The sequence below is a fragment of the Chanodichthys erythropterus genome, chromosome 23 (genome assembly GCF_024489055.1).
Source record: "Chanodichthys erythropterus isolate Z2021 chromosome 23, ASM2448905v1, whole genome shotgun sequence".
In the NCBI taxonomy this organism is placed as follows: domain Eukaryota; kingdom Metazoa; phylum Chordata; class Actinopteri; order Cypriniformes; family Xenocyprididae; genus Chanodichthys; species Chanodichthys erythropterus.
In genome coordinates this window covers 26,575,818-26,600,788 of record NC_090243.1, presented here as the reverse complement: position 1 = coordinate 26,600,788, position 24,971 = coordinate 26,575,818, and the positions used below count along the sequence as shown (strand labels likewise).

Below are 24,971 nucleotides of genomic sequence, written 5' to 3'. Positions count from 1 at the left end.
GAGGGAAAAAGAATAAAAAATTTTCTTAGAATTGTGAGATTATATCTCACAATTCTGTCTATAACTCACAATTTAATGTTATAAACTCACAACTCTGAGAAAAAAAAATCTGAATTGCAAGATATAAACTGCAATTCTGAGAAATATCGTCAAAATTGTGAGATGCAAACTCGCAGTAGCAAGAAATAAGTCTGAATTGTGAGATAAAAAGTTGCAATTACCATTTTTTTTTTTTTTTTTTTTACTTAGTGGCGGAAACAAGCTTCCATAAAAGTGTATAATAGAGTGTGAGAAAATGTGTTATTCCATATAATACCCATTTTTACATGGTGTTGAGCTTTCTGGAAGTTTGGTTATCTCTGTTTATTACTAGGCATCAAACATAGTGAATGATTCAACATGGAGGGCATCTGGACCCCTTTAAATTCCCAGGTTAACCTGAAATCTTCCATTCATAATATATTTCTGATAGGGGTTGGGGGGGCTGGGCATCTGCCAAAAAGCTTCCCTACGTTTTCCCTCAACAGCACGCCAGTCACTGTATACAGGATGACAAATTACCCTCCATGCGCCTTCAGACTGCGGTGGCCTCCCCATCACAGCCACCTCCAGATGGACTCAATTAAACTATTAGCCAATGAGTGGGGCCTGATGACTCCATTAGGGAACATTTTGGGATTAAACAAACTGAGTCAATCAAATGCATTCCTCAAAAATACCAACAAAACCTGTCGATGATAAGACAGAGCTGCTCACATAAATTGGTAAAGTGTTTTTGTGAAATATTTTGCAGACTTTATGGGATAAATGGAGTAATATGCATACTAATGTATGTTTTAATGAAAAACTGTATGCATTGAAACATTTCAAACAGTACTCTGCTTTTGTGTCCCAAATGTGGGAAGTCCAATCAAAAAAATGAGTCAAGAAACTCACTAAGGAGACAAGAGAATAAAATTGCAACTGATTCCAGATAAATTGTCACACTAAAAATGGAACATTAAGTCTAGAGTATTGGATTGTGGGATACAGTATTCCATGCAGTGTTCTCAAATTGTATACTGTAAATTTTAGCAAATATAGTAAATCATTAGGGTATTCCACGTGCACAGAAAAATGTTCCTACCATGTACATTACACACTACTACTTACTTTTAAAAACAGTAGGTAGTAGGCCATTCCAAACATGCCTATGGAGGTTTTGGCATACAAGTTTGTGCAAGCATAACATGTATCTGTAGTAACCTGACAGCAAGGTTTTCAAGTAGACAAGAGGGCCCTCTGTGGTAAAGCAGAACAATAATTTAGAGAGAAATATGTGGAGATGGGAATCTGGAGTGGCTCTCTGCGCTCTCTCCCGGGCCCCGTTTATCTGTCATCACCTTAGCTGTCCCATATATTCAGGCACAGAGTCAATGCAATTCACTGACACCATCATTCACTTCATGGCTCTCTAGTGCCAACTGCCTGCGAGAATCAACCTCAGTAACACGGCTTTAATTTATATGACATGAAAGAAGGGATAAACACCAAACCAAGGCTATAAACTCACTTGATCTATTTGAACAGAAGATGGTGGAAAGGTGTAGAGGCATTTTATTATCTCTGGAAGGAGTAATTACTAAACAAAAAGTCTTTTGGGGTGAATTATACTACAGAATATTAAAGGTCAATGGGATGAGCTATTTACCAAAAAATCCGCAATTACATTTCTGAAACAGGAAAATATACAGCTTTCAGCGTTCATCGCAAGGGTCTCCTACTAAAACCTAGCAATAAACGTGAACGTATCAGAAGTCAATAATAGTGTTGTGTAAAACAATGCTTTTATAAGCAATAAGTTACTGACAATAATCTTCAACTGAGCTTAACCGACTATTACACTAAAACACATCAATTAATACTATAGACAGCATTACCCACCTCAGTCCAGTAAAGATGCTTGTAGACTATCTCTACAATCAAGATAAGCCTGTATAAAGTATTATATGGACAATTTCCTTGAAGCAAGCTGGGGTTAAAAGAATAGTTCACGCAAAAAATGAAATTTGTCATTATTTACTTACACTCATATTGTTCCAAACACACATTACGGTGTAAAGCCCTGGGTATAATTAGTTTTTTTAAGCCTTGCAAAATATAGTTAAATTGACTCGTATGGGTACACAGGCGTCTGACGTATGCACAGTTATGAACAATCTCTTGACCTCGAATTACAACCCATGTAAATATATTTGTATTCTTTCATGCTACAAATGAGGCTATTTTCTAACCTCTTTGCACAGTCTGTTGACTACATAGGCCTTCATTGTCGCTGTAGCTTGCATGCGTTCCGTTCTGTTATGTTTATGCAGGTTTTCTTCAACTACCTTGTGAATCAACACCTGCAGAGCACGGCTGCCACCTTGTGGATAAACTAAACTAATTACTGCAAAAAAAAAAAAAAATGAAATGTGCATATGCGACCTGCGCGTACATACAGCTACAAAAATCTGGCAGTGCACATACAGCACGCACATATTCTTCTGATGACGAATTTCACGCCATGTGCACTGTACGCTGACCCTCACGTATTGTACGTCTAAAAAGTTAAATTCTTATGTGTTGGCTGCACTGTTCACTCTTTTTCCTCACAATTACAATAAATGGAGACACAAAAAGGGCACAAATGCAGACCAAGCGTTGTGTGATGAACAGACCAAAAGTCAATATGAACTGAAAATCTTGAAATCCGCTTTGGCAAGTTCATGTTTAACATTACTGAAGGTTAAGATTATCAGAGAATAACAACAAAGTTTATCCTATTCCTTCTGCAGATGAAACTCTTCTGGAGGTGTGTGGACTACTTTTACGATACTTTTATGGTGTGTTTATGTCCTTTTTTAATCTTAAAGCTCCAGTCCCAATTTAATTGTAATTTACCAGTAAATTATGAAGATTTCTCCTTTTGTGTCTCCTCCTTCTCCCCTCTGCCTTTATCTCCATCCCTAGCTCCCAAATCACAGAAACACTCATCAGGCAAAAACAGACAACCTGCAACAGGGTCTCTCTGTCGTGACTTTTTTCTACTCTCTGTGACAATGAGATACAGTGGCACCAATGTAAGCGTCCCTCGACAATGCACCACAGCTGTGCAACTGTCCCACTTTCAGTTGTCACCAATTCTGCCAAACGCTTTTTCTCCCTCACTACAGGCTCAGCACAAATGTTTTTCTTTTAATGACCCTTTTTCCAACATGTACTTCTTAGAATCAGGTTTTAGACTGATAGAAAGCATCAGAAACGAGAGGCCAACATATCAGAGAACATCACCAGATATCAAATGCTCTTCTCTTCTAGATGACTTCACTTTCATGGCCAGGGAATTCCCACCTCGGGAGAGTTGCTATAATGCCTCTAAACTGTAGTGTTGAATTATTAATAGTAAAGCATTTGCTTTGAGTTTTTTTTTTTTATTATTATTATTGTGTTGGGGCCCAATTACATATCAATTTGGATTGCTCATCCATCCTGAACTTAAGAATAAAGGCGAATCAACAGTAGGTCAATCTTTTAAAGACAGATGCTAGGTTAGAGAGATGAAGATCTGAGAGTTCATTGGTGTCTTTGTTCTGACTCACATTCGGAGCATTGTGAGGGACAGTTAGAAGGCGTGATGCCCGAGAAGCAGGGGAGGCTTTGTGATGAGCGCACTACCAGACTGCAGAGACTGTTTGCTTGTCATCTTCAAGCTGAGCAGAGGCAGAGCCGCGCTTCACAGCCCCTTCACAGCAAGGCAGCAGCAACTTGTGCCCACCCCATAATAATCACTGACATTCCCTGCACGCCAGCTCCCCTCCTTTTCTCCTCTGGCTCCCTGAAACTGCCAATTTGCCTCAAACGAGCCAAACTTAATCCCATCACTCCCGGGCTTCTGTCTCCACCACTGTCTAACTGGCTGCGGCCACAAGAAGAACAAAAGGAGAGAGGCAACAAACAGAAAGGCCTTAACCTTCTAACTTCCACCCTCTGGATCGCTCTGTCAAATAACAGCACCTCTCGGCCCTCTTTGTTGTCCCAATACTCCTGTCATTTCCTCGTAATTGTGCTCAATGGAGCTTGAGATCTACTCTCCCGTGTCTCCTCGCTGCTCTAAGCCTTCTCATTCTCTCCGCCTTGTGCCTAAGAGTGCTGCCTTTCTGTAGACTCTTGACACAAACAAGTGCATTGCACTTAACCCAAGCAACTCTCCAGCTCAACTCGCTGGCCTTCGCGACTAGGCCTTCCTTTAACGTGCTATCACCTGTCTCCACAACCTCCTTTTACCTCTCCACCTTCAGACTCCATCCATCATCCTGTCTTTTTCTAAACTGGGACAGCCAGTCACCCCAGCGCTTAACCCCTTTTTCCTTCCCCTTCTATCTGTGCTCTAGGAATCCATCTTTCTTCTGCACCTGCGGAGCATGTCCTTTCCAATGTAGACTGCTGGTCTTTAGTGGATTGGCTTGGGAAGACCAGGCCCACTGACCCTTGTATGAAGTACGTCACAGCTGTCCCTCTATCATAGCGTGCTGCCCACCTCCCTGCGACAAGTGTCCCTGGTTCCCCATCCATCATTTTCTCATCCTCGCTTACATTTGTGCTCTCTCATCAATGACCCCAACCGAATGTTACTGCTCCACTTTCCTGGCTCTCCTGATAAAGCCTCACTGCATGTCCCATTTCGTGGCTCACTCTTTTGCAATTTCTCCTCCTATGCCACCTGAAGAGTTTGATGAAGGTTCTCCACCTTTCCTAGCCCCCTACCGGAGCTTGTATGCCCTATGTCATAGCTGCCAGAGCTCCACCGACAGTAAGAGCTGCACATTACTGAGGGCTGATGGGATGCTGACACTAAGACAATAGGACCGTTTTCAGAGGCTCAATTAAATCGCTGGTGACAGCGTGCATTTGAGGGCATAGCTGCTGCGCGCCACTTGACTCCATTCATTAGTACAAGATGGTACCAAGCAAATCTTGTTTTATATGTGTATATTTATAGCTAAATAACCAGCTGGTGAACAGAATCCTGTGAAGACGCTCTGGGCTTTGTGATCTTGTCAAATAGAATCGGAGACACAAAGAGATGACAAGTGCTTGGGGACTTTGCATGTTGTTTCAGAAGGAGACAAAAATAACTGCTGAACAGAACACTACTATGGGGGATTTCAAATGTTGAAACGCGATCCAGTCTGCATTGAGTCCTGGAAGAAAGAGTTGTTGCACTTTAGCTCGAAGTGATATGTTTAAGCGTGGAAAGACATGTAGGCCTTATGAGCAACAATTGTAGTAATGTGCGGCAACTATAACTACTATCAAATTAAGTTGAAATGGATGTTTTTTCCACCAAAGTGTTGGCGCTCAGGGCAAGTCGATAAAAGAGTGTGTGTGTGTAAAAAAAAAAAAAAAAAAGGCGCTCCCTCTAAAGAGCCATGTGATAAGTGGTGAGAGGCCCTTGGCAAGGGTGGAGGGTCGCATTGATTTAGCTTGAGCATTGCAGAGCAATTCAGCTGACTCACTTCACTGGAGGTTAACGAAAGAAGAGATGCTAGGGACGTGTACAATTAGAGCCTCGGTAAATGGCCTGCCAATTGTCAGACTAATTAAAAATGGCTAATTATAATGCGTGTTACTTCAAATAATCACTCAGCTATAAAGTCGTGGCTGTCAGGTGTAAACAAGGCGTGTGACTGCAGTGGGAAGAAAATCAATGGACATCTGTTCATTTATCTCAGGCAGGAGACCAAATTGAAAAATGGATTGCCCAACTTGCCACAAATCTGCATTGTGATAAAGGTGCAATACATCGCAACACCTGCTTAGGAGGCGATAATGGGCATTTCGACGGCTGGCCGCTAGCCCCTGTGGATTGCCAATAAAGGATCAAATTGCAATCTTTCGCTGGCCCGTGGAGTGAGAGCTGGAGGAATTTGTAGGTATAGACAAGCCGGGCCAGACAGGATGTCTTCAATCATGGAGTGAAATTCTTCTGTGTGGTGAACAGGGTGTTCATTATGGAACTCTAATGAGTGAAAATTAGACAATAAATCTATTCCATTGGCTCCTCGGCTCTGGAGTCCCAAACCTAATGATATTGCATTTCAGCCCTTTAACAATAGGCCAGTCCACAGGTCCCCTGATAGTTTCCTGAAGATTGCTCTGAATTCAAACCACACGATGGTCCGCTGAGGACTGATTGGTGATCTCCAAATGATCCGCATCGGAGGACCCCATGATTGGATGGCTAAAACTGACAACTTTAGAAGCTAATTCTGAGAGACTTGTCCTATTGCAGTTTTGGAAAGAAGTATTTGTAGTTATTATATATAGTGTGCTCAATAGGCCAAAGGTGAAAGGACATAAACAAATAAATAAAAAAAAAAAAATCAATCTGACATTAAAATACTTAAAATACAACAACTGATAGAAAGTACAATAGGGCTAAAGGCACTTCTAGGTTAAAAAGTTCCTTGGATGTTATTTCCTTCTAAATAAAACTACATGGCAACAAAATCAGAACTTCCCTAACCACCTGTAGCACTAAATCAATATAAATGTATAAAGTGTATCCATACTGATTTCATCTGCACCAAAGTTCTATAACTTCAAATTTGAACCAAGGATCACAGGGTGGGTGCAAATTCTTGAGACAAAAGGAGGGATAAAACAATCAAAAAGACAGACTTGTTTATAAATTATTGTAAATTGGCACATTTCATATTCTCAGTAAGTACCCTCAAACCAAGATTTCTCATTTCCCACAATTTCTCAGTAATCCTGACCTTCGGGCCTGTGTGGTATTGCGGTGTCAGAGGAAAAGAGCTGCAAAGAGACAAGAAGAGAGAGAGAAGCAAGAGAGTGGAATTATAGTGAGAGCGATTAGCCCTGCGTGTGTAATAGATCATGACCCGCACACCAGAGCAGAATCCATCTTCTGTAGGGGATCAACCTAACACCTTCACTCTGCCCACCACCGAAACACACAGCAATACAGCACATCAAAACTATCAGTTTCCTAAAAATCTCACAATTTGATATTTCTAATGTTCAGTCATTCAGTTGTGCTACTTCCAAATATTGTAACATTTTTTTGTGTATGTGTGTTAAAAAAAAGGTATGCAATTTATCATGTCCCTTTTTCTGCATGTAAATTCTGTAAAAAGGGATTTTTCCTACTATCTGAACAGTTCAAACTTCAAATACCACCTGCAGTCAGTGCATCTCACCTGCTACAACCAGGGAATGAGCCTCACAAAATTTTATCTGCCACAATTACTTAAGGTCTTTAAATTATCTTAATTTTAGTTTTTTTTTTTACTGATGTACTTAGTTAATTAGGTTAAAATGTAATTGCTATCATTGAAAAAAAAAAAAAAAAAATTATATTATATATATATATATATATATATATATATATATATATATATATATATATATATATATATATATATATATATATATATATATATATATATATATATATATATATATATATATATATAAAAGGCTATGAATTAAATCAAATCATTTTTAGTTTAATATAAAGCTATTTAAAGCCAAAATATGCTTAAAAATTCAGATTCTGAAGGATTTTTCTATAAAGTATTTGTTGAAAACAATGTTATTGCTTCTCACGTAAGGCATTTAGGCCTGGTTAGGACATACTGTGTGGACAAAGATGACAGAAAAAGATGAGGACAAGGCAAGAAACAGGATTCAAACATACAACCGTCATGTGTATACATTTTATAAGGATATTTTGTCTGCTAGCCCTTCCTCCTCCGCTACGTAGGCTAAGGAAAGCTGCGACAGTTGAATGCATAAAGTGTCCAACATTCTGCATTTAATTTTTGGTTAAATAGAGGGTCCTTGATTATGATTTCACCTTTTTTTTTTTTTACTTTAGTTAGTGTGTAATGTTGCTGTTTGAACATAAACAACATCTGCAAAGTTACGACACTCAAAGTTCAATGCAAAGGGAGATATTTTATTTTACAGAAATTGCTTTTAAAGGACTACAACAAACAGCTGGTAGGTACTACAACGAGCTTCTTCTCAGGTTAATGACATCACAAGCCTCAAAATTTACAAAAATCCCGCCCCTGAGAACACACAACAAAAGGAGTAAGGCCATGTTGGGCTGCTTTAGAGAAGAGGAAGAGTTGTTGTAGTAGAGGGTTGTTGCTATGCCATCATTTTCTGCCTTACAAACGAGGATCAATTCAATGCTGGATTTGCACAAAAGATGAACATGACGGCACATGCTAGTGGATGAGTTGAATCAACTCCACAGCAACTACATCAATTTATCCACTAACCATTCAGAAACGTCTAAAAGTTGTAACTTCTTCCTGAGTCTCTCCATCAGTGTCGACTCCGGTTTGAACAATGTAAGGCTGAACACCGTTACTGACAATCCTCATTTTGGCTGCGTGAGATTCTCCAGCTTTGTTGTTGTTGAGCTGTTAAAGCTCCGCCCTCTTCTGGAAAGGGGGCCGGGAGCAGCAGCTCATTTGCATTTAAAGGGAAACACACCCAAATAGGGGCAAATTTGGTATTTTGAGCTGAAACTTTACATACACATTCTGGGGGACACACAACTCACACCATTTTTATTACAAATGGCAGAGAATAGAGCATAATTATGTGAATTGTGATGCACCTTGGATTTGTATGCTAACCACTAGCTCTGCCATTTGCAAATTTACCAAACAAAGACTGTCCTCATTTTTTTTTAAAACATGCCATAAAGTTCAACTTGGGAAAAATAAGCAAAACCACTAAGCAAGCAAAAAGGGGGAAACGAATATTTATGTAGCTGCTAATCACCCAGATTCGAGCTCTTGATAAGAAGCCGCAAAATGAATCTTGAATCGCTATCAGTGTGATCCAGCCACAGGAGTGAATTGTGTTCCTGTCAGAAGTTCTTCTCCGAGACACTCGCACAAACAAGCAGACACAGATTAGCAACATTATAAGCCCCATCTGGCAGCAAGCCCCGTCTCCCATTTCTCTCGCTGTCTCGCTCACCCTCTGATACTCTGTGGCCATTCATCCTCAGCTAAGCCCAGATAGGTGTACGGATGCAGGCCGACGGGTGGACAGCCCCGCTGGGGTCCTTTTGTGCGCTGCGGCTGCTTGGTCCGTACACTCTCAATGGCGAGCCATGTATTACATGCGACGCGCTTCTCAAATCCAGTGCGGGCAACAAACCAGGGCCTCAAATTCAATACAGAATCATGGTAGTAAAGTCACAGGATCATTGCTAGCCACCATTTGATTTACTATTGCCCATTACTAGACAATACACCATTTCCAAACACCCTCCTGCTAACATATACACACTGCTGTTCAGAACTTGCTCTTTATTCCATTCTTGACTTTGACTCAAAATTTACTCAGTTAAGTACATATTACAGAGCAGAAAGTTAAGTGCTACCTTGCTGTACAAAGTGCTCCACACAGCAGTCTCTCTCGCTCTTTCTCTCTCCTGGCCTCTCGATAGTTTTTAAACTCAAGCTGAGAGTGGCAGGCAGGAAGAATTGCAGGAACAGGTGACAACAAGATAATAGCTTCCACTGCAGAGAGTTCATCACACTGCCCTGTCTCGATTTTGCAGGAGTGTGTGTGTTTGGTGAGTTTTATAGAGAAAGAGAGAGTGTTTGTATCTCATTCTGTGTATTATTGAGAAAAACTCTAAGTAGGATACATTTAAAAGCATCATATTTATGTTGACGTGATATTTATATTTACTTTGTACAATAATTTATGTTGGCACTGTATTGGGTCTCCTTTTTAAAAATATGAGTCTTAAAGAAAAACATTAGCGTATTTTTAAAAAGAACCACTGTTGTAAGATTCAAAATCTAAGGCAGCAGTGCATGTTTTACACATAAAAGCAATCCCAGAATGCATTGAAACAGGCTTGAATTATTTTAAAATGTTGTCAATTTAGTGTTTTCATTTGTTGTGATTAATTCTGAAAGAAAAACACTATTTATCATGCATCTGATTTTAGTAAATAGGGATTTTCTTACCATCACATTAATTCCAACATAATGTTTATGTAAACGATAATTTGTCTGTCTGCACAGTTTGACTAATGAACTTTCATGAATCCACTAATAAATGAACTACTGGAAAACAGTTTTTAAAAAATAATTTTTAAAAGACTGCACTCACAAGGAGTAGCTGATGAGTATTTCAGAACTGAGCATAAAAATCGTCACTATAGAATTGTTCATTTCCATTTCCAGGCCCAGAAAGCCAATTTTAAAATTCTATAATAGATATTTTCCATGAAAATGTGAACGCTGTTTTTTATTTTTAGCATGTTAGCATGTTGTTTTAAACATGTTGCTAAGCTAATTCAAAGCACACAGTTATTATGCGTACTGTTTTTAGCTTAGCAACATGCTAATATTATTGAAATTTGTCGAGAAGCAAAACAGAGGCCAAGAGTTCCAAAAATGTCACTTATAAGATTCCAATAAAGTTTAGATGCTGCCTATGCAGACAGTATACAGCAAGGCATCTCTACAGAGCCTGTATGTGTGCGTGCACATGTGTATCGTCATGCGCTGATATGTGCGCGCATGTGGGCGACACATTCAAGACTCTTCTTGTTCTGACGGTCCATTCAAATTAAAATGAACCTCCATCACTTTATCGAGAATAGGACAATGACCCTCTTTCAGCTGTGGGCAGAGAGAAGGATTACCGGCCTTATTTATAGACTCAACAGCAAACACCATCACTGCTTTCCTCCGTCTCTCTCTCGCATAAACACATGTACACACAAAACCAGTGTTATGAAGTATTCTTTTCGCCTGCACTTGATAGAGAACTCATCTTTTGATGATTGGACAGCCATTGAATTTCCTTGAGAGGTGGTCAGAGATGATAGGCCTACTTTGTGTGTGTGTGCGTGCATGCGTGTATGTGTAGACAAAATTGGGGGGGAAAAAGTTAGATAAACATGAAAAAAAGCCCATTAGGAAATGTCCTTGAGAAAATGGGTTTTAAAGAGACAAAATAATGGCTCTCATTTACTAATAATTGCATAGATTATTCATATTCATAAGCACATGAGAACTTCTCACATTATATAATGATAAAATATATTTTAAAAATGAAATATCTATGTATAAAATGTCTTATTTTTTAAGGCCACTTATTTTGCATACATGTTGTTTCTACAGAGCCTCACACATGTCATGCAGAAAGAAAAAAGAAAAGTAGGCAAAATCATGTGCATGATTTAGTAATTTGTTCCCTTGATTTTCTAAATCTTGCACACGATTTATAAGTCAAGGGAACGAATCAGTAAATCGAGAGAATGAAATAGTAAATTGTGCACATGAATCAGTAAATCTTGCGCACGATTTAGCAAATCGAAGGAAAGAATCAGTAAATCGAGAGAATGAAATAGTAAATCATGCGCATGATTTAGTAAATCAAGGGAACAAAATAATAAATCGAGAGAATGAATCAGTAAATCTTGTGCACAATTTAGCAAATCAAAGGAAAGAATTAGTAAATCAAGAGAATGAAATAGTAAATCGTGGCACGGTTTAGTAAATCGAGGAAACAACAAATTAATTTGTGTGCACGGTTTGGCAAATCGAAGGAACAAAATAGCAAATCATGCGCATGAATCAGTAAATCTTGCGCACGATTTAGCAAATCAAGGGAACGAAATAGTAAATTGTGCGCACATTTAACTTTTTTTCCCCTTGCATGTCATGTGAGGTGCTCCATACACTTCAGTTGTTGCCACATTTTTTTGTAAGTTTAGAAAAAAAAAAAAATGTACGAAACTTCATGATTTTGTGAATAATGATTTGTTTGTGAAAATGTTTGTACGCAGATTTCACACACAAATTCGTACGCATGCAAGGTTAGTAAATGAGACCCATATTGATTTTCAAGCTTCCTTGTTTTTCATTTGTATATGCAAATTTAAAATTTAATTAGCTAAAGCCTGCTAGTGCCACCCCAAATCCAGGTTAAAAAAAGACATTTACCTGAGAAGGTGATAATTGAGAAAATTTACAGTTTTTTTTTTTTTTTTTTTTTTTTACAGAAGGCATTGCTTATTTTCACTTCTTTTATCAGCTTCACCTAAGTTACTGCACTCTCTTTTTTTGAGAGAAATTTCATACATTTTGTGTATGCTTGAAAAAAAAAAAAAAAAAAACTACAGTACCTAAAAACACCGGCACAGGCACAATCTCTCTCTCTATGGCAACACATCCTCTCGGTCCTATAAGCCTGATATCACATGTCGCCTGGGGTTCAGCGCATCCATCAACCTCCATCGGCTGACCAGACACAGCTTTGGAGAAAACCAGGTAATTCAACCATGGAAAGCACACAACAAAAGAAAGTGTTGCTCTCTAGTACATAAAAGCCGTCCTTCCTAACTCCTGGCAGCCGGTACGCAAACAACGAGAGAGCAAATCTCACCCCGAGAGAGTGTCAGAGTGTCTCACTCTGCGTGAAAACCAAATACACTCTGGGCTATCACACAAAATAGATGAGTAATTCGAACACACAGTGTTTGAATGCAAACACGACCAGAAAGCTGTTCAAATCGGACCTGCCTGGAAACTAATAGGCCTATCACACGGTAATGTGAGGAAGGAGGAATATCACAAAAATAAAAAAATAAAACGGAAGAAAAAAAATAGACAGAGCGAGCGCAAGAGAGAAGAATTAGATTAGACAAAGCTAATGCACACCAAGGTTTTTTAAACACCTTTTAAAGGATTTGCTAGATAAGCCCGGTCTCGGCGCGTGGCCCCTAAAGCACGCTGAAATCGATGGATGAAGGCAGCTTTACTGGAGGCTATGAGGAAGGGAAACGTTATTTAAAGGCGGCGGCGAGTGGAATGATGAATATGAAATAGCGTCATATATTTTCACTGCTGCTATCAAAGACAAAGCAAATCTCTCATATTGCATTCACTCAGGCCTGCTCGCAATAATCATTTCTAAATAATACCACAACCAAGACAGACATGTGCACAAGCAGGGATGCGGTCACTGTGCTTAAGTGCTAAATAAGCGTTTTATGGGGAATGTTGTTACTGAGATTCATGGATTACTGCTCTTATGTGAGGTTCATAAAAAAAATAAAGCTGACGATTATTAGAATCTAAATCCACACTGATCTATATTTTGAACATAAATATGTCATTCTGCCGGAATAGTTGACTGAATAGATCATCTAAATCTGTAAAATCATTCCAACACATTAAAAGCATATTCTGACTAGCTTAAAGGGATAGTTCACCCAAAAATAAAAATCCTCTCATTATTTACATGCCTTTCCCAGTGTACATGACTTTGTTTCTTCAGATAAACACCAATGAAGATTTTTTATGAAAATAATCCATCTCTGCGAGATTACATAATGCTGGTTAAAGATTGGAAAAACCACACACCGTGTTAGTGGTGGTAATCCACATGACCCCAGTGGATGAATTGGAGTCTTCTGAAGCGAAACGATAGGTGTGTGTAAGGTCTAATACTAATATTTTCATATTTTTATGTCTAATTTTGCTAAAAAAGATCTGCAAGGCAACAAAGTCCACTCCAAAGGGAGATATTCACTTTAACAGAAAATGGCTCATTGGGACTACAAGTGCTTCTTTCGGATCTTGTGACGTCGCTCATTTAAATAATCCCCGCCCACCGAATATGCAAAAAGGGGGCGTGGCCTGGTTGAGCTGCGCTAGAGAAGACGCAGAAGAAGACCTGCTTTAGTAGCGTGTTGATGCTATGTCGAATAAACGCTGTCCCAACGTTTACCTGCGTGCTGCACATTTTACAAAGAAAAGCTTCCAGAACCAATGCACAAAGTTGAAATACAAAGCAGTTCCCACTTTGTTGAGACAATCAGTTGTTTATGGATCACAACGTGCAAGTGTGTTTTATAATTTGTTATTGTGTGTTCATTTAACAGTTCCCATTTTCAAGTTTTATGTTTTTGCTATGATGTAAACAAAGGGCAAAGCTGTGAAGCTGTGATAATGTGAAATATTATGCTTTTTTGGAACAATCAGCTCTTGGAACTCTTCTAGTACACCCCAAAAACGAAATCAAGTCTTCGTAAAAGGGTATAACAGGACCCCTTTAAACTCCTAACTCTTAACTATCCCTTTAATATTGGATATACAGACTGGTGGGTCGTGAGTGACCCAGAAATCAGTTGCAGTTCTGTTAATAGTGAAGCGCAGGTAACAAACAATGCTACATGCAAATAATAAAGTGCTACTAGCCATATAATGATGCATGCAGTAATTTGTTGGAAAATATTCAAATGTTTACTAGGGACAAGAAAATGCTTCCAATATCTTCTGTTGCTGACATCAAAAGCTGTGCATCAAACCAAAAATCTACAATATTTCAGAGCAAAATCATCTGTCACTGGGTAGCAGCTATCCAAATAAGACAGATGCCAGTATGACATGCTCCCGTCCTCAGAAACATGAACAAAACTACAAAAAGCAAAAGAAAATATAGCCTACACTGCATTAAATAGGGGTTCATTTGAAGCGTGGTTTGTGCAGAACACAATGTGTTTTGTGTGGTGAATTAAAGCATTAAACCATCAAAAGTCACATTTAGAAAGCATTTTCACTATGACATGTTGATATTTGGCATATAAACAAGAAGAACATTTTTGTACGATAGACAATTTTAGTACTGTGTAGGGTCGCCACACCATTTGCAATGTAAAATCAGGGTCCTATAGCACAAAAAAAGCATGCATTCATAAGAACAATTATAATAAACATAACAGTAAAAAGTTTCAGCATTAGAATTAATATTATTATTGCGAAGCTACTGATTTCACAGTATTAAAAGTCTTCATGTCAGTAGTTCTCGCTTGTGGGCATTGTTAATTGATTTGTGGCCCACATAGCAGCGCGGTGCTCGTTTTCCAGGCAGGAGGTATTTATGGAGATGTGCTTGTGCTGTCAGCTTTCATAGCCTGTAATATTATTACTCTGATCATCTGATAACTGCTCGCAGCACAATCACGAGTGGGCCAGCAGAGCAGCGCATGCCAGTAACATGTTTGTGTACTTTGATTATCAGTATGTTTCACTTTAATATGAAGGACGAGAGTATGATTAATAAACCGAGCTAGACTGCAGTGATGAAATAACAATAATAAACCACCTGATGCGTGAATTATTCAATCAAAGGTAAAGGATGTCTCTTTTTACTTCTAAACGAGTATAGAATCTTTCTATAATTTTCAAAATCATGCATTCTGAAAGAGTTACACATTTAGATCTAACACCATGTCCTAACCAGAAGCGATGCTATAAGATTCGAGCGACGAACAATTTGTTTGTGATACGACTGTGAGATGCGATAAAGTCAATCAAAAATCACAGCCAATCAGAAGAGCACGTGGGCGGGCTCTCTCGGCAAACTCCCAGCACTCGCAAATAAATGGATAGACTAAGTACATCATCGAATTCATGAATATTACACCATTTTAACATTGAAAATACATAGAGAGTTACTGAAACAATCTTCTCATAGAATACAATTATCTTTTCACAATGACAGTTTGAACGTTCTTGTTTCCCTTCATTTATTTTGAAGATCTAAGGTGAATTGTCCATTGTTGCTTTTAGTACGGCTATAAAAGTCACATAAAATGATATTCAGACTCACATTAGATGCTTTTAATATCAAATAAAGCACATAAACAGTACCTGAGATTATCATTATCATACTTTCTGTTGTTCTTCCAGCTGCGATGTCACAGAAAAATAGAAACTGTTTCTAAAATAGAATTATCACATGTCGGCGTTGCAGCTAGTTAGGACAAAAACTCTGATTAGCATTGAAAAGATACATTTTATCACGTGTGGCTGTGATATTTTTAAATATTTTAATGCTTTTGAAAGTTTATGCTCAACCAAGGCTGTATTTATTTTATCTAAAATACATAAAATTGTGGAATAATATTACAAATTGAAACAGTTTTCTATTTTCGTACATTTAAAATATAATATAATCCTGTGATGGCAAAGGTGAATTTTTAGCACTCCATTTCTTCTTATTATCAATGTTGAAAACAGTTGTGCAATGACATTTTATTTATTTCCATTCATTTAACAGCATTAATTTGTAATATGTTTTTGCAATGCAAACTTTTTACTTTTGATCAATTTAATGCATTCTTGTTTAATAAAAGTATTAATGAATTAACTTATTTATTTATTTATTTATTTATTTATTTATTTATTTTAAATCTCACTGACCACAAACTTTTGAATGGTACTGTATATAAAAAGAGAAGTTACACAAAATTATGTTTAAGGGTCAAAGGTCATCACAAATGGTGGTTTGGATGTAAAATCACAGCCTGAATAGTTAAAAATAGCTTTTCACTGTAATGGACACCAGTATCAAAAAGTGCATTTATATGTTATCATGAAATAATATGAACCAAATTTCATTTAAATTGTAATCTCATATGAATATGTGAATATGTTGGCTGCATAACATCAACATGAGTTTTTGTATAATGATTTTTTTGCTCCAACTTTATATTAGGTGTCTTTAACTACTATGTATTTACATTGAAATTAATCATTTGATACAATTATACACTTATTGTGTACATACATGTTTTTACATTGTACTTATATTTTAAAATACCTGCAAGTAATTACGTCTGTAATTAATTTCTGTAATTACATTTATAATTACACTTTTGACCCTTAACTTGCACTTTAACCCACCCTCAAACCTACCCATACCATCAATCATGTGCCTAACCTTACAAATATCCACCTCAATCACAGTTTTGCTATACAATATGAACACAAAAAGTATATTGTGCTTATTTTTTGATGCAAGTACATAGTAGTTAAGGCTACCTAATATAAAGTGGGACCTGTTTTTTTTTAATAATGAAGCTTTAGATTGTTCTTCCTGTCCCATGAATGTTTCTGACACGGTCTCACCTCAATTAGATGGTTATCTCAACAGCTCATGTGTGGTATTGAGACATTTCCGCATTAAAATTTGTATTTTTATTCTCACTCCATGAACTTTAAGCAGAAATTCAAGAGGCAAGTCTCAAAAGCCAAGAGGGCCTATTAAGAGATAATTACTAATTATGCTAATTTGTAAAGTTGTGCTATTTCTTTCTTTCGGTCATTTTATCGACAGTCCCTCTGGAGGAAGCCGAAACCGTTCAGTGTTAATATCTTTTTTTCTTTCCCCTCCCCAGCCAAACGCACTGTGGAGGACGCCGTGTCCTAAACCACAGAATATTTCACGCTTAATCAGGGAAGTGTCTGTGAATTGAAACGCTGCCGTCACACAGGTCTCTGGTTGCCGCTGGTGACGACCTTCATTAACTTCATAAATGCTAGCGGTGTTATACCAACGTTCACCAAAAAAATTCTTATCACCAGCGCACACAAAGACGAGAGTGTAATGAAGTAGACTCGGGACAAAAATTGTGTTTACATCTGATTACGGCTAAATGCGTTTCCTTTTCCGGTGCAACTGATTCGGGAAATCTGGATTATGCCCAAGCTAAATCTTCATCCTCAATCAAATATCGGCCAAGAAGAGTTTTTTTTTTTTTTTTAAATATATAATATAATATAATATAATATAATATAATATAATATAATATAATATAATATAATATAATATAATATAATATAATATAATATAATATAATATAATATAATATAATATAATATAATATAATATAATAATGGCTTAAATAAGCTAAAACATGTTGTCATTTAATTGCTCTAGACAGTTTAATTAAATAACACTTTATTTTAGTGTCCTTGTTACACGTTACATGCAGTTACTGTAGTAATAACTATAAATTATGCGTAATTACTTGCACCAAACTCTGATCCTAGCCCTAACCTAGTAAGTACAAGTAGTTAATTGTTATTATCCAGTAATTAATGTGTAATTATGCTGTAACAAGAATACCTTAAAATAAAGTGTAACCACACCTCGCATTTCCTTGAATTAGAGAACAAGGTACAGAATCAGGTGGATACTGGCATTTGTGTGCCCAAAATTCAGACAGATCAAGCCCAAAATTCATACGGACCACACAAACAATGAGCAATGCTAACAAAAAGACAGAGTTGACAGTGGAAAGGCAACATAACTACTTTCTGAACTGGCCTACAGGGAATATGTGTCACAACGGAGACCGGTTTGACTCTCCGCTGGCCGCGTTACTGCCCTCTGACCGTATCGCCACAACCGCTCGACCTTCTGCAGCTCAAGATGCGAGTGGCAATTACTGCACAAATTTGACACCATGTCAACATTCACACACATCAGGACACACTGTAAGAAATACAGTACCACTCAGTAAAAGCAGATACATTCATAGACATATTGCATTACAAACTGTAGCATTTTATGCATTTCAATAAACTAAACACACGATTTTAGCTATCATTCAAGTACTCTGTAAGAGAAAGCATACTACCTTTGAGAGGAAAACATAAATAAATAAAAAGAGTACTTATTACGGAAATAATATTTTAAAAGAATATACTGAGCAAATAAGTGTGAACTGTAATGTTTTCAGGCACTCAATAGTATGTTATAGTATAAAGTTATAATAAATGCAATTAGCTCTTGAGTGCTTTTTTGACCTGCTTAAGAAGGAGTAAAGTTCATCTTCATATGTAATTTCATAACTACTTGCTGAATGTACCGACAAGCATTTATGGTAATGTATTTTGTGTGGTATTTACACCACTTAGAACATGTAATTTATACTGAAACTTATATTTCATCTAGGGCTGTTTAATGATTAATCGCATCCAGAAAAAAAAGTTTGTGTTCATATAATACATGTGTGTACTGTGCATATTTATTTGTATTTATAAACACATACATATACATGTATATATTTAAGAAAAAATATAAAAATCAATAAATATATATTAATAATTTAAATTATATATAAATATATGCATGTTAATATGTCTTAAATATATACATGTATGTTTTTATGAATATAAAATAAATATGCATAGTACACACACACATTATGTAAACACAATCTTTTATTTTGGATGTGATTAATCACAATTAATCATTAAACAGCCCTAATTTCATCTATTTAAATATATTTGTAATTCCACCTTTGCAATGATAAAGTTGCAAATTAGTACTCAAAATATAATAACAGATAACACACTACAGTTAAAATTATAATCAAGTATGGTAACAATTTATTTTGCAGTGCCGTAGTTATATGTTACATGTACTTACAACAGTAATAACAGTAAATTATGCATAATTACAACCCTAAACCAAACCCTAACTGTAACTCTATAGTAAGTACATGTAGTTAATTAATATTACTCAGTACTCATTTGAGTAATTACAATGTAACTACGGAACTGTAAAATAAAGTGTAACCAAGTATTTTAGTATGTGCTTTAATATGTTAGTCAATAAATCAAAATAAGTGTATAAAGCACAACAAACTATTATTAAAACAATTAAAACATTTGACATTATTACAAAGTGCACTTTTCTTAAGATGTAAAGGTGTAAAGGAACAGCCATGAAAGTGTGCTTTCTTAATCACCAAAGTGGCCTTTTATTTCATTAACATTATATCTCCAAGTGCAGTTTTTTAAGTGCACTACTAGTGCACATTCAATACAATTAAGCGCACTTCTTTTTCACAAGGGCATACTTCACAGAAAGCACGCAATCCTTTGTAAAGGTAGGTGGGGTTTCACTACACTCATTTCGGAAGAGATTCAGGAGTTAAGCAACTGGGCAGTGGTTAATTCACACCGGAGCCAACTAACAAAACGAACCCCTCCGCTACGAGCCACAGTGGGGCAGTCTCACACTTCAGCAACGACTAACCTTTAACAAGTTCAGAGCTAAAAGTAGTTCTACTACATCAAGGCATTGGCTTCTCTAATACTGTATTATTTAAATCCTCACATACACTGTGGTTTGCATACGTCGTGTTTGCTGATAACTTTGAGGTAAGCAGGTCAACAACTAAGCAATTCCTCAACGCACACTTTCTCGTTCAAAAGGATTCAAGTGCGTGAGGTAAAAAATAAAGTACATACTTGATGGCAACTGCCCCAGTTTGAAGGATTAATCTCTATTGTTTGCATGTATGTTACCTCAGTAACCTCTGCTAACATTACCGCTACGCTACAATGGCGCGCAAACAAAACGACATCAGGAGCTAAATCTTCTTACGTGCGTTTGAATACACATTGGTTTTAATGCACTGGACATTCTGTAATAATCTGAAGCATTTGCTGAGGATTAGACCATGTCGATATAATCCTGGAACGTCGCCCTTTTGCCAGGAAGACAATAAAATGAATTGTTTCGGCTTTCAGAAAAATGAGTGTTTATTAGAATGAGAAACTGTATTATGTTTTCATCTCCATTATGAGAGATTAGATGGGAGATGTTAAAACAATCTGCTGACGTTATCTGGTTTTATGTGATTAATTGTGTCTGAATTCCCCCGAGTAAAGTGAATTGTCCCAGCGGAAATGAAAATCTTTCATTATAATGATAATGATGATTAAAAAGATAAATACACAAAAAAGAAATGGTGATTGGTCTGAATAATCAACCTGTTAAACCTTCCGCCGCTGACCAGGATGTACACTATCTAGCATGTTTTCCTGGTTTTCCTTCTGTCCAGCACCATCACTTCCCATTAGCTCAGCTGATAAATTAGCCATTCAAACACACATAAGCACACGCACACACTCTTACGCTCTCCTCTAATGTTTATATGCAATGCTTAATGTTGTGTGACCAATTCTGCCATTTCCATTATGTAAATATATTTGCCTCGGTGTTACACTACAACTATTGTCTACGTTCCCACAATTGCTTGGGCTATTAATACTCTGGGTTACAGGTCAGACCGCAGTTGTCGACAGACATCAGTGTGTGTATTGCACAACGCTAATGCTACTTCATGAAATGACTGAACACTGCAGGCCACAAGAATAATTCCATCACAGTGTCCTCGAAAGCAAAACCAAAACCATTGCACACTGCCTAACAACTATTCAATATTTAGAACGATTTATTTACAACTCGTGTTCTTGCTTGATAGATGGGTTTTGCAAATTTCGAGATGCAATGCAGATGTTAACAAACTCAAGCTAAAATCCATGTCCATTTGCCAGTTAAAGGCAAAAACCGACCGCGAGCAATGTGACTGATCAATGCCGCGCTATCAGCCCATCCAGCCCATGGCCCCGTGAGTCTCTCGGGCCACGCGATAAGCGGTGATGGGGTGAAACGCGCCATGCAAACCTGTCACAGCACAGGCAGAAGGGTTTCTGAACCTGACCGCCATCACACACACACACCTTCATTTGTTACCAGCCACCAAAGTAACACGAGAAGCAAGTGTGCCCGCCGTCATTCGATCACATTACACTGCTGGTCTCATTACATTCTGATGAAATTTCAGTGTTGATAATGGAAATAGAGCTAGTGTAACTAATTTCCCTAAAAATGCCTGCTTGTATGAAAATAGAAAATAGCTATAAAATCTAGCATTATTATTATACGCATCAACTCTAAAAAGAGCCGTGTAATACTTGCAGACTTGAGTATTTCCATGCTTAATAGATTTATGGCATACAAATCATTTTACTATACTAAATTAATTACTTTTGTATATTCTAGACTATACTAGAGTTATTAAGAATACACTACGCCATTATAAAACGCCAATTGTAATCTTGAGGAACTGTTTCTATATGATCTGACTGATTAAATAACTTTGGTTGCTGTGAATTAATCAGGTGGATTTGGTCAATTTAAATGACTTTTTTTTTTTTTTTACTTGAATAAACCAGGTAATTTAATTTAGATTAAAACCTTGTTTTATTGCACGTTGCAGGAGTTATTTCTATTAAATCTGACCTTTGAAAATGATTTTCATTTAGTCATGTAACCCCATGTAGGCAAGTTGAGTCAGGCATGTTAATAATAAATGTAGATGCTATTACATTAAAGTGGATTTTTTTGCTACCTGACAAATGGTGTATCTGTAACTGTACTATAAACTCTATATAAAGCTCGTCACATTTTTATTTACTCATATTTTGTACGAGATTTCATACGTATTGTGTAGCTATAATTGTACACAATTTGAACCCATCTGAAGCTTAATTCAGCTTAATTATTATTTAAACATAATAAATTTAACATATTATTTAAAGTAAAATCAAATCAATTACTGTTGCGCTGGTGATAAGTTCATAGCACTTTTGAACCACTTTGAATTGAATTAATGATGAAGAAAGTTTAAACTCTTGATTTTTGAGAAATGGATGTAAATGCTGTTACAGCCATAAAGGCTTTTTTTACAGTGAGTTTACATATAATTCATTACAGTACTGAAGAATGTTTTGTCAGATAACATAATAAATTCACTTTACGTGGTAACATCTACATTTATGATTTAATATGACTGAAGGTTATTAGTTTACAGCACCAAAACTCATTTAAAAGGTCAGACTGAGTAGAAATAACTCGTCATAGTTATAGTTTCTAAATAAATTCTATGAATGCGTCACAAGAGACTGAAAAGGTCAAATAACATTACAATCGCAGCAGGTAAATGAGGTCAAATCTTATAGTTGAGGTTACGACAAGGGCAGATACTGTAAATACTGGATGCACAGAGCGAGAAATAAACGGTGTTTCCTCTCGCGAGCGTGAATCAGTGCGCATCTGAACCGAGCTGTCATATGTTTACACAAACTTGACAGAGGAACGATGCTGATGCGACCGCGCGCATCACACACTAACACATGTACAGACATCCAGACTGCGCAGTTATGCTCGGTACTTCATGCTGCATATTCCAACCAGTGCGCGCGACCTCTCCGTTGTTTCGGCTTTAGCGGGGGAAAGCGTTTATTAAGAAAACGAATAATGACTGGAATAAACTTTACCTTTTCGCTTGGACCTTCTCCTCCTCCTCCTCTTGAACTTGCATTTGACTTGGCTGCTGGGGACCGATGCCATGGTGCTCAGATTTTGAAGAACTTGTTCTGCTTGATGTTTCTGAAGTTGCTCTGCTGCAGTTGCGCACGCGGAACGCTCCAGGAATATCAGCTTCGCCCTATTCCGTCTCACACTCTTCTATTAAGCTCTTGGTAACCAGCTAAAAGTGCCGCTCGTCTGTCTGACTGTGTTTTGAGCTCAGCGGACCGCCGCGTCCTCCTCCCGCGTGAGAGCGCGTCTGGAGCTCCTGCGCCTCTGCGCTTTTTGGCACCAGCCACTTTGAATCCAATCATGCAAGACGCGTGTCTATTTGCTGCCGAAGATTCTAATTAGAGCCAATCATGAGAGTCCTTGCGCTCTGACATCACGACCGATGACACACCCCCATCCCATGCAGGCGTGCGAACTCAGCCTTCATTTCTGAATGAGTGATGACTTAATGCGCGCGGATGAAAGGACAGACAGGAAGGGTGAGATGTGGCTGGGACAGCAAAAGTTGCAGAAAAACAGTATGTGGCTTTGAAAGTGAAAATGGTTCTGTTTTCTTTTTTATTATTAAAATGTGCTCATTGCAAATTATATGATTAACATACAAATTTGAGATGTTTTCCATTTTACTTAAGTAACAACAGCACTTGAGCTGCATGGACTCCATAAGTTTGTGACTATTCATGTTATTCTTCCAACTTCACTATTCATGCGGTAATAGTGAGTTATTGTTAAAGGATTAGTTCACTTTGAAATGGAAATGAGCCCAAGCTTTACTAACCCTCACCATCCTAGGTGTATATGACTTTCTTCTTTCTGATGAACACAATCAGAGAAATATTAATAAATATCCTGACACATTCGAGCTTTATAATAGCAGCGAGCGATACCAACGAGTATGAGCTGAAGAAAGTGCTTCTGTCCATCATAAACATACTCCACACGGCTCCGGGGGGTTAATAAAGGTCTTCTGAAGTGAAGCGATGCGTTTGTGTAAAAAAAAAAAAATCCATATTTAACAAGTTATGAAGTAAAATATCCAGCTTCCCCCAGACCGCCTTCCGAATTCAACAAAAACCCCTGGGTTAAAGGAGTGATATGTAAAGAAAAGAAGTATGCTTTCACATGTACTTAAGCAAAAAGTAGTCATTACTACTACCTGTTTAAGTGTCATGCTGGTAACTGGACCTCACATCATATTAATATATTAAAGGTGCAATATGTAAGAATTTTGCAGTAAAATATCCCAAAACCACTAGGCCAGTGTTATATATTTTGTATTATATATTTTTTCACCTGTCAATGGTGTCATAACCGTGTTACTCTCGGTTTCTGGTTTTATTTTGTAGAAACCATGGAAACACCAAATTTACATGTTTTACATGGGCAAGGGAACAACTGTTTTGATATATTTCTAGATATATTTATTTAATATGATATTGTAAAATGGATCTAGTTTACTGCAGTGTGTAACAGTGTCTCACAGCAGCCGCCGAGCGAACGCACAGAGTAACACTATAACATCATTTTCAACACTCTCAAATGTATCTAATATGATAAACAGAGCTGCGTTACCTCATACTCATGACCGGAAAAGCGGAAGCGGCGCCGGCGACTGTATCATAATAAAAGTCCCGCTGCTCGTGAGGCGTGTGTTGATCAATCGCTCCAGCTCCTCGTTCAGCTCCACAACACTCGCTCCTGCTCTGCTTCACACTACAGTAACGTTAATAATCACATCCATGAACATGATTTCTTCCTGAGTAGTATCCCAATTTTTTTCCACTGGCCATTGAAGTGAAGACCACATTTCCCAAGATTCAGAGCTCAAACTTTGCGTCATCAAGCTATGCATTTGTTTTGAATAGGCCTCTAGCGACCTCTAGTGGACAGAAAATTTT

General features: G+C 37.5%; 1 protein-coding gene across 1 annotated transcript in view; it reads right to left on the bottom strand.

Annotated features, from left to right (window-relative positions):
• Nucleotides 1-23,220, bottom strand: part of adarb2 (adenosine deaminase RNA specific B2 (inactive)) — a 228,009-nt gene extending 204,789 nt beyond the window's left edge. The window contains exon 1 of the mRNA XM_067377710.1: nt 23,031-23,220. Within this exon, the coding sequence (XP_067233811.1) occupies nt 23,031-23,103 (73 nt within the window). The 5' untranslated portion in view covers nt 23,104-23,220. The remainder of the gene's footprint in view (nt 1-23,030) is intronic.
• Nucleotides 23,221-24,971: the final 1,751 nt, after the last annotated feature.